At 34.7% G+C, this 12,090-nt stretch overlaps 1 protein-coding gene across 1 annotated transcript; it reads left to right on the top strand.

Annotated features, from left to right (window-relative positions):
- Positions 1–1,225: 1,225 nt before the first annotated feature.
- On the top strand, positions 1,226–7,880 carry LOC124153333 (putative gustatory receptor 28b). Its single transcript, XM_046526438.1, has 4 exons — positions 1,226–1,460; positions 4,017–4,085; positions 5,010–5,099; positions 7,770–7,880. The coding sequence occupies exons 1-4, from the start codon at positions 1,296–1,298 to the stop codon at positions 7,824–7,826; spliced, it is 381 nt and encodes a 126-aa protein (XP_046382394.1). The 5' UTR covers positions 1,226–1,295; the 3' UTR covers positions 7,827–7,880.
- Positions 7,881–12,090: the final 4,210 nt, after the last annotated feature.

Raw genomic sequence — 12,090 nt, 5'->3', positions numbered from 1 at the left:
CTGTCCGTGGCCCGTTTTCCTCCTTGAACCCTAAACGGCATAGCCTGAGTTTGGGTTTAGTTTAGGAAGTTTAATTTATCATCATTCGGAGAATACAGTTATTATTTGTTATTTAATTATTAAAAAAACGAATTTTTTGTAAATTTGGGGAATTAAGTTTTTGAATTAAGCAATAAAATCTTCTTTACGCCTGCATGTGTAAAATATTGTGCATTTCACTTTTATGAAATATTGTTTCAAAACGCTAAAAAAGGTTGGATAAAAATTTTCAATAAGTGGTAGGTATGAAGCCAAAATTCATTGACATGAATTATTCCTTAACGTGTATAATATGCCTTTTATTGGCGGTTGGTATTTGTCTGAAATCAATTTACGCAATTAAAAATCTGAAGCTTTTTCAGACAGGTGGCAAAAAGTAATAGTAATAAATGCGTATTTATCTTTAGAAAGCATAAAGCAACGATTTACTCACCATGGAGCCAATGGGTTAAAAAGTGGCGAGTCAACAAAGTCACCAACAAACCGGGTCGGTACTTGACTCCTGCACGTGGTAATACCTTCAAAACTGCGGAGTGGCAGCTGCAAATAACTGCTAGAAATACACCCACGGTAGTAAAGCCGCTGGATCAAGAAATCCGGGACCTGAGGCAAATTTATGGATCCATGATGGATTTACACGACGGAATCAATTACAGGTTTGTTATTTGGAACATTTTCGTTGACGTGTCAACAACACCTGGTTAATTGAATTTATCATGCCTAAAAGATTGCTACATTTTTTTTCATATTATGAGATTAGGCAAAAACAGCAAATTCTGATTTCCTTAATGTGATTTAAATCCCTACAGAATTTATATCAATAAACACGCCTGAATTCACACTTTTCCTGAACAAAATCCTAGTTTCAATTACTTCAAGCCAGGAAAAGCACATTACAAACTTGCATAACGGACTCGATTAAAACATTCAATTTCTAAACATTAATATAAAAACACTGAATTGTCCATTATTTCAGACCCAAAAAATTTTGCCACTTAACCAACTAATGATGACTATCTAAGCTGCTGTATTATGGAAATTATAAATAAATTGCTTTGAAATATTTGTTTATTGTGCATAAGAGGAATTATAATGGAAGAATTTGAGTCGAAAAAATTAATTAAGTTCATATGCGCAGGAACTTTTTATATTATTTACCTAAATATCATTAAAAAAACAGGTTTGGCCATGAGCTTCTAGTGAACACGATAGGAGGAAGGTTGGCAGCCGTGTTAACCTTGTACGCTGCCCTGTTCATGATCTTCGACCACCGAAACAGGAAGAGCGACCGACTTCCGAGCACTTCAGAGAATAAACCCCACTACCTAACCTTCTACCTCCTCATCTTGTCCTTTCAGCTCCTTGTGTACCTCAGTCGGATTGTGAACGTCTGCTACTCATGTCACCGCGTTTGCAGTACGGTAAGTGCGGTTGAAGACAAGTGATTGCATACGTGATTTGGTGCTTGAAAAAGTCGGAGCGTTTCCAAAGTATTTTCGTCATAAAATCCGCAAACATAGTTTATCATACATAAATTGATTATTAAAATATGGCAAATAATTTTCAATAACTGGGGAAGAATAGATAGAATAGAGTTATTGGAAAATATATCTATACTATTAGCACATTGTGGCCCGTCCACATAAAATTACGTGTTTCCTCATCCAGCGGTAGTGGTCCGGTCACGTATTTTTGCGTGTTTTTGCATTATGATTTGTCACTCCCCTCTACGGAATTATTTTGGACTGCTTGACCAAGTTATTGTTCTTGCAAAGAATAAATAAAAACATATGCATTAAAAATATACGTTCATTATTAAAAACGCGTATATGCTCATGCAACAAACATGCATTAGTTCTCGAGATGTGTGAGCTTAATGGTATACTTGTAGCTTTTCTGCATAAAAATTTAAAAAATGGCCGGCCTCCAGGGCTATTCAAAAGCAAAGGGCATCGGACCAAGAAGTATTAAGTATTTTGGTTAAGTTGAGCAATGGTCATTTGCACAGTTTATGAGGAAATGCTGTGAAGCGATTGGAACGTGGGTTGGGAACAAAAATTACTTTACGGCCATGAACAATGACACACCAATGGAACCATGGTTTAAAATCCAATCAATTAAACGAATCTATATCGATTTAGCGTGTATAGTGCATAATCGGAAAATATAAAGGTAAGAAATAGGTCATATTATAATTCAAAATGGAGACCATTTTAGATCCTCAGGATATGATTAGGCATTTTTCATGGACAAGGACCCGATTCTAACGTAGTTTTGATGTTCTAGTACATATATTGAGGAAAAATGGCATATTTTCCAGAGATACGTAATTGTAGAGGGACCATTCGGATTTATGAAGAACTTTTCATCGAGAAAATGTGAGTAAAAATGAAGCGAGAAGCGATAGTTTTAACTAAGTATTTTGTTTTTAAAGGATGAGTACCTGAATTTGCATTGAATGAAATAAATAAATGTTGCCGCCTAGTATATCGAAAACACCCGCTCGAGGCCTAAGTCACTGTAGTTTTATGGAACGCAATTTATTGCTCTGTCCATCATGCCATGGCACTGTTTGCGTAGCAAAAACGTAAAACTACTTCTCCTTAAAGTTGAATACCACGAACTTATTCTGCGATTGAGGTCTTTCAAAGGGATAATTATACATTAATTGACTGCCAATATATCAGCATATAAGAAGCATGAATTGCACTGGAAATGTGATGTATTGAGAATATTCTATATATAATGTAGACGCATAATAATCGATGGAAAATATGAATATGAAATATAATTATACAGGCAAGAAAATATGGAAATAATAATATAGAAGTGCACTGCACCTTTAAGCGAATAATGGCATCTATAATTGGGTAGGTAATTATATTTCATAAATGATCAAAGATTCTTGATTAAACATTTAAACTCAGAAATTCATATTGCGAATGGAAGGTATAAACATTAAAGTCAGTGAATCGCTAAGTAAATATTAATTTAGAAAAAAATTAAACTCAACGTTTGTTCAACTAGGTACACGATATGAAAACCTTTTTGCGAAACCTTCATCAAAGGGAAACCATTTAAGTCAATATATTTAGGTTATTTTCAGAATTATGAACCTGCAAATCAATCGGAATCATTCATCAATGAGTTTTTTTTTGACTCAGAAAGCTATATCACGTTTTTTTTACTTGCTGTTTAAGCAAAGTGAATCCATGAAAACGTTTTGAAATACCTATAAAGAAATTCTTAAGGCAAAGAAAATGTACCATCAAAGGCATATAAAAATCTTTCGTTATTTCATTGCCAGTTTTAATAAGATAACCTAAATTGAAAAAGTACTTAAATTAGCCACTTACATGCCATTATCTAGTGCTCGAAGTTTGCTGACTGAAATATGTGGTATATTGATGACTTAACATAGACCGGATATATATAAGTCTTTATTATATCGATACCTGCCAATCAGTTAGCAATCAGTTAGTCAGCAATCACTGGTGATAGCAATATAGAAACTTATTATAAGCATGTCTTAAAAGCAATTTTCCAAAGATTTTATACATACTTTTGTCTAAGCTATTTTATAAATTTAAAAGCCTCAAGTATGCGCTCCACCTTTTTGCTATCCAAGGAGTAATACAAAATCGAGTGTGTATATTTTTGATGTATACACTCGATAGTACGATCGATTGAGTCATTAATTTACTGATGCGTATTAGGCTATTCAAATAGATTTCAAAAAATGTTTTTCCTAAAATATATGATACATTTTTAAAGATGCAGATATTCTACAGCAGATAACGTGGAGAGCGCGTTAATTCCTCTTAAAATCTAGATTTAATTATAAACGCCAATGCATTTTCTTTTGATATTGAATCAATTTCTTTTTTATTTTTATTTTTAGTATGGAAATAATCAATCATCAAGTTTGGTTGACTGCAAAAGTCACTTAAATACAGTTATACTCTTCATCATTGCAGGCAGCCAGGACTCACGTTCTTCTTCAGGAATTCCAAAGCCAAGAAATGGAAGATAGTGCTTCTAAAGAGGTAAGCAGAAACGTGTGACATATTTCTGACCGATTTAAAGATTGAATAATAGGAAATACGAAATGATAAATCGTAGCTCGGCATTTTTATTCGTGATCCAATGGTCTTAAATTGCGACTTATACAAGGAAAATGTGACTGAATTTACAAATAACAAGCTGAAACAAAAGACATAATAGGTCTAGGGGCTCATTCTCACCGGAATGTAACCTTTTCATGAACATTTTAAACAAACGTCATGACGGAAGTGAATATCGGTGATGACGCATCGGCGATATCGGCGATATTGAGGTTTGGATATAAAGTTAGAAATTAGCATTTAGATCACGAAACTTCAGATTTGTACAAAAGGCTCCCGAAATAAATTGCTGAACACAAAATTTTTTCGTTCAACCTTGCTGAGAATAAAAACATACATTAGAAAAGTCTCAAAATTAAATAACAAGGGTGCCCCATTGGACAAATAATATACTTGGATTGGCTTAAAAGATTTATAAGAGCCGTCTCTAATGCTCAGATTGCTTTTGAAAATTATAACTTGAACAAATGTTTTTTTTAATTATTACTTCGATTACGAAGTCATTTATCTGCTATTAATATTTCCCATAGCATAAGAAATGAAGTGATACGAATCGATTTTAATGTTAATAACATTTTATGAAGTTCGAATGGATTTTTTAACGCTTCAATCACTTATCAAGTTATCATCTTATACATTTTAAATACAGTTTATCAATTCTATTCGACTACTTTTTGTCTGGCAGTGTTCCTAGCTCCCGCATCGATGAATAGGATGTGAAAATGATGGAAGTGTAGTCTAAAAACAAAGGACTCTATTTTAAATTGAATTTATCATTTAAGACACATCTTGAATATATGAACCACCTTTATTCATATTTCCAATAAAATAATAGCCTCTTTTCAGTTGAACATATTCTGCACTCAGATGGAATCCAGAAGCTTTGAATTCAGCGCCGCAGGATTTTTTGTGGTGGACCTTAAACTACTTCATTCGGTAAGTACATTATTATTACGGTTAATAAACGTAACAATTTACTAAGAATTCAGAGCGAAACCGGTTGATACATCGGAGAGAATTATAAAATAATGAATTAAAAAATGGTGATTACAATAACACGCCTTTTCAGTTTTTATTCAAAATTGCCTAACGCTCTTAATAAAAATGATGGAAATAGATATTATGTAGATATGTATGGCAATGAGGTGATAAATTAAAAATTTCAATTATTATTATGTGCATAGATGAAATAAATAATATTTAACTCTAGGTTTTAAACATTCGATCACACCTAAACATATGCATTATAAAATCAAGACTCAAATTTCAAAAACTCTAAATGGTTACCGGATTTACTATTGTGACTTCTGTTATGAAGCTAAAGAAAGGTTATTCGGTTGCGATTCTAATTAATGCCTGAGTGTAATAGTTGTTGATAGAAATGACTAAACAAGCTTCTGATTAACTAAATACCGGTGCAGTTCGTTTATAATAATAATTTTGTTAATATAATGAAGCTTTATGTTTCATTTAGTTATGCCCATGTTTTTGCTACCGTTTCGATCTAAATAGGGTGAAGTAAGTGGGGAGAGATCATATTGCCAACAATTTCCAAATGTCTGGTGATAAATAGTGAAATTGATACAGTTAACTCATTTTATCACCAATAAACTTGTAATCATACTATCGTATGATGACCGAAAGATAATCGTAAGCTGAATTCTATATTTAAAAAAGGGATAGGCATGACAAATTTGAGGTAAAAATTCATAGGAAATGAAATGTATTGAAATAGTGATTATTCAATTCACTAATATTCTAGTAATCAGTCTAAATGACTGCGAGAAAAGAAGAATTCCGTTCTATGTTTGTTTCATCATCATTTTTGGGTATACGAATTTAAATCCTCCTTATAGCATGCAATCATCGGTTATAATAATATAATAGGAATAAGTATGAGGACTTAATATATTTATATAAGTATGAATAGTTTTATGGAATGAACTGCTATTCACTTTAAGTAATACTTTTCCTACTTATATGCTTATTAAATAAATCGGTCTTCATCTATTTAATTCATAATTTATCGGTGATAGATAAATTACTCCCAGCGACCAGTATTTTATATCAATATACAGAGAGAAAAAAATTTTACGTAGCAACCGAATTCATTTTTGAACAGACGCTAAAAGCCGAGTTAAAAAAAGCTAAAATTGTTTCCTTAAAAAGTCATTGTTTACATCTTAGTCTAATTTTAACGTCTAAATTAATTTAATAAATTACTGAAACTACGTCCTCTACCATCAAATAGGTAAACTCTGATTATAGTAATTGTGATCGAATAAAGCGATAGTGATAAAAATACATTGGGTAGTGCAGGGTGGTGTACCTAGAGCATAGTATACTTAGGAACACTTGAAACTATCGGAAAGTGCTGCGAACTAGGGGCTTTAAAGTAAGCTATTACGTGAAAGGAGCACTAGAATATAGCATAGGTGAATTTGAGTTCATTTGGATTATGTTTACAAAGAAGACGCTGGTATGCAGTTTTTGACGATGAAAATTAAAAATATTTGGCTGCATATCGAGGTCTTTTACAAAAAATTGACCTCTCCAACAGTGGCTATCCTAGCATAGGTGAGATCGAAATATAACGGTGATCAGTATTAGGTACTTATTTGGTATTTTAGACGTAATATTAAACAGTAAATTCAGCCGACATTAAAAACGACTACCTCATGTACCAAGGAACACAAGCCCATGATGCACCTGAGAACATGTTACTGTGTTTGTGTTTTTTGTAATCAGCCGTAATTTATGATCTAATATTCTATAACTTGGTTTTTTTGTGTCAAATTCACTATATAATTAGGCTTTAAAGAATGCTCTTAATTTAGGAGGGTTTAACCTAAGTTTATTTTTCTTGAAAGGAGTTAGATTTTAAAATTGAGTTTTTACCTAAGCCACGTTAATTTTCTTTGTAAGGCCTGTTAATGTATTTTCAAATTTAATGAACAAATCATATTTTTTCCGTTTTCACTTTTTAATTACTGTTCCCACTAATCTAACTTGTGTTCCATGGTACAATAGGTAGTGTTCCAAGGAACATGAACCTGATGTACGGAGGAACAATTTTAAACACTTTTAGAAGTTTTACCTGGATCCATTAGTAGTAAAGGTTAAAGCTTAAAAGTCTAAAGCTTAAAACTCGTGTTAAGTAACCCTGATGGATTGAATTTTTACCATTAGACTGAATCTTCATTAAATATATTTTGCTTTATATAAAAAATTTGAAAAAGTGTTCCGTGGTACACTATGGTCTACACAACACTCTCCCCTACTACATGAATACTGACATATTTATTTGTTAATTGCAATGTGTTTGTCTGCCTTCATTTATCACCTTTTACAGGATCATTAGTTTGAAATTTTCGATTCTGTTGAGGTGAATTGACTATTACTAAAAATAAAAAGAAGTGGCTCGAGGGACACTGAATGGGTCTCGTCCACGCCCCTGATGATGATTATTTGTTTTTTTTTTTAAATAAGTGTGCTCTTGCTCGTTGTTAAATATTGCACACTACAATTAATACCAGGATTATTTTTGAAATGATGAAACCCGTGAAATGACCATAATCTGATACAATTTTAAATTTTCTATTGCAGATTCTGGGATCTCTGTTCACCTACCTAGTCATTTTAATCCAGTTCCAGACTCCGTAAGACATGATTAAAGGGTGAATATTCAAGTCAGCGGCGAATCAGAATTCCCTTTGATAACGGCTTAATGATACCTAAAATGTATAAATGTAAGATTCATTAAATTATTACGATTTTCAAATTTGGAAAAAAATTGTTTTAACGTCAAACTTCAAGAGAAACACAACAAAAATGACGTGATCACGATTTTTATGGAACGTAGGCAGCTGAAAGGTGAATCACATATTAAACTCACTCTGGCGAATAATTTTTTACTTGGTGTAAAGCGAACATGGATTACAAGGTGGATAAGTGAATGGAGGGATTTGCGACCGAACGAATGGATCTGTGTTTAATTTCGGGTGAGGCATTTGGAAAATCTTTAAGCTACTGTGCGATGAGGTTCAAGCTTCTGGTTTACAACAGGGAGGGTTAATCTTACACCTTCAAAGCTGCCTTACCACTGTAATATCGAGTCAGTGAGCTTTCATCGATGTGGTAAATTTGAACGGTTAGAATTTCTAGTGACGTGAAAACCGTAATGTCTTTTACTGAGTAGACAAAAGAAAAAAAAATTCATCTCATAACTTGATGGAAATAATGATACATTATCGAATATGCACATGCAATTCACGCAATCATTTGAAAAACAATTTTTTGGTCATGGAAAAGTTCAGCGGTAACGAAAACCATTTTCAATGGGGTCGAAGCCTCTATTGTGATGAAAGAGGCCGACTCACGGTAAAAATGTACTCCTAAGAAAATAAAAATGATACCTGCAGTATCAGTTTTTCAATTTTAATACGCCATCCGGGAGTGCGTCTCAGTGTAATATGGTATTGCAAGATGATTTTACGGTGCTGAACATATTTTAGAGCGTGCTCCTCTGCCTTTACTCAATTGCAGCTGATGAGCTTTGGGAGCGAATAATTACAATATTCTTTCCATGTGCCACTATGGTTACATCGAGAAATTTTAATTTTCTTGTTTAAAAAAATTACACCTTATAAGTATTTACCCGGCAATAACTGAAATTAGAATGTGAACTTCGTGCAATGAGGGATAATATTTGAAATATTTAGAGGTTTATTTGAATGTACCCTCCCTGTTTCCTCCTTGATAAGATGGTTCATTGCATTCAATTTGAATATTCAATCATTTTTTTCATAAATTTTACGAAAATATACGTTTTTTGTGCTCCTCCTTGGATTGATTGGATGATTAGCCACTATATTTTGCCTCGGCGTCATTCCATTTTACACCTGTACCTCGAAGTTGAGATAAAAAATTTGAAACAAAAATGATATTCTCGGAGATAAATTGAATTAGAGTGAAATGGCCCTCTTCATGACAGGCAAATTTATTCAAAACATGTGTATAGCGTATTGTTATGGGATGTAGATTAGTACCAGATATACTGATAAATTAAAATAGAGACTCAACATCTGGATGGCATTGATAGAAAATAATTTTTGAAAATTCCAATAATACCAGACAGCTCTCTATTATTTCATGCTTTGTCTCCTATTGCCAGCGCTCTATCGCTCAGCAGTCAATTTCATACAAGTCTCATCAAGTGTGTCTATTGTAATCCGTTCATGGGCAGTGAGCTCGACTAGTTTGATTTAATCATGAGACTATGCCCTGAAAAATAGCAATAAATCTTATTTATTCTTTTTGATTCAATGCATATTCTGCTACGAGAAGGGAGGTAAAAAAATGAATTATGGCCACGATCGACGCCAAGCAGTGAGACAAGGTAAATCGGAAGGCCCATTTTTTCTTCTTTCGTTAACCGCCATAAAATTTATGTAGAATCAGATAGGCATATCCACCGACACCCGACCAATCTACACTGTCAAGCCTCGCAAAAAAAAACCCCGGGCGCTTGAATTTCTCAGAACTTTCTCCTACTACACCCATCCATGACGGCAAAAAGCGATGAAATATTTCCGAAACTAATTTTTGCGGAAAACACACACTTGAAAAGCGGGAAAAAAAAAGAAGTGAAAAAAAAGAGAGAGGGAAAAAAGCGCCGTAAGGGAGAAGTGCAGGGCTTCGAGAGAGGAATGGACTCGGTACGCGCGCGCGTGGAACTCATTTAATTAATGTTCTCGCGATGTAAAAGGAAGAAGAAGAAGAGGAGGGAGCAGAGGTCAAGGGAGAGGGAGGGAGATAGTGGCGCCAAATGGTGGGAAGTGAATAGAGTGTTACTGAGTGCGGGGAGACGGAGGAATGAAAAAAAAGAAGATGGAGGAGTATCCTTTTGATAAAAAAAAACAACACGGACGGTTTATGACAGAATGGTGTTCCCTTGATAGCTTGTGACTCAGGTGTCTGATGTGTTTCCTACGGCAGGGGCGAAGCTAGGAATTAAGACTTTAAGGTTATTCCCCGCCTTAACGAGACTTAAGGGCTTAGGTGCAACTAATACCGGGGTGTGTGGGGGTATGGAATACCCACCAGGATAAGCGGTAGGGGCGAGATTAATAAATTGCGGAATTTTAAGATAAATAGTGCGTATGGGTTTCCGGGCGCTCCAGCCGCGTTCGTCGGTTTTGGGTGACGACGGACCGACGAACCGGCGAACGCGGCTGGAGCGCCCGGAAACCCATACGCACCATGATCATCGCCGCGGAAACCTACGCAGGAATTTAAGATAAATAGTTCAAAATGGTGAGTTTTACGGCTTTCTAAGGGATATTTTATTAATCCTAACACTATTCTAGTAGTAATATCAATTGAGTAAAATGAATTAAACTAAATAATTTCTCTGAGCTCTGGGGGGGGGGGGGGAGTTTATCCCCCAAAATCCCCCCTATCGTTTCGCCGCTGCCCTACGGAACTAAGCATTAGGCACGAGAGGTTTCGTGAACAATATTCCCCACATTAGATACCGAGGATAATTTTTTGTGATTAGCTGTTGTTTGTTCACTTCGATGAAAATTATTAGACCTAAAAATAAAAAAATGGAAAAGAGGAGTTTCATCGGAGAATGGGAGAAAAAGGACACCGTCGAGAACCGAACACTAGAGGACTCGGTGGATTGGTTACGACGTAATACAGTAATGGCGTGAAAAATATAATGAAGGAAAATTTTGAAGGAAAAGTTCCCCGAGAAATCCAAGAGATAAGTGCTCAGTAGTAGATAAAGAATATCTACACAAGGTAGAAAAATACCTGGGAACTTAAAGCATTGCTTTTTAAATAGGAAAATTTGAGGGCTGTAGTATACCGATATGAGGACTGGACTCCGAATGCGTCCACCGGGTTTCGGATGGTGGCTAGTCCCCTAACTGCGATATAAGCGAGTTGACTCGTCAAATAAGCAGAATGCCAGAATGTCATTGCCTAGATAGGTTGGGACACAGGTGCTTTAAGCGTCATAAGATTCCGATGTTGTATTAGACTTAATAAGGCTCGTGAAAAATATACGCGGTATACGATCTCATGAGTAAGTTTGTTATTTAGGTAGTTTATTCTCTTATGTTAGATAAAATGTTAAGTGCGATTCTTTTGCGTAGCGAGCACTGATTCTTAAATATAGCCTGTTGTGGTCTGGAAAATTTTGGATTAGGTATTCGATATTTACCTATTGCTGCGTTTTTTTGAGATACTCAAAAGAATTTTGTGGTCTTATGCTCTTCAGAGCTTAGAAAAATATTGCATTAGGCAACAAGGAGTAAATGCGCTACTTGGGGATCATCAAGAACATAAATTTTACTTCCCAATAATTTTTTTTAGAAAACTACACTTTTTTTGTTCTCAAGTCGTGGAATGTGGCTTCAAAGAAAGATCGTAAAAATCTGAGAGTATGAGATCACAGGTTTAAAAAAGCACAGAAAACTGAGGATACTATATGCGAGTGCTAAGGATGGGATACATCAACAGCCATCAGCAAATGCCCCCCCAAAAAAAAACGATCCCCTTCATTGGGATCACGAGATTGGTTGGTAATATTTCACCGAAAAAGAATAGGAATTAACATAATAACTATCTGAATGTAACGTATCCTCAATACATGGTGACGAAGAAACTGTGATTAGATAAAATAAAATGTTCATAATACTATTGCCAGGATGCATTTCAAATGAATAAAAAATACTGCAGGATAATGTGAAAGGGCTGGTATTTATCTACTGCCAAAACGCTCGTAGAATATAGAGCTGTAGAGTGTAGATCTGTGACAGCTTCATAGAAGCTGTGCGAAGGTGACATGGTTCTAGCCGTATATTAAAGAACTGAAAGAAACGGATTGCACATAAGTTGACAGGCACACCATCACTCT

Source organism: Ischnura elegans, chromosome 1, assembly GCF_921293095.1.
Source record: "Ischnura elegans chromosome 1, ioIscEleg1.1, whole genome shotgun sequence".
NCBI lineage: Eukaryota > Metazoa > Arthropoda > Insecta > Odonata > Coenagrionidae > Ischnura > Ischnura elegans.
This window is presented reverse-complemented; position numbering and strand designations above follow the sequence as displayed.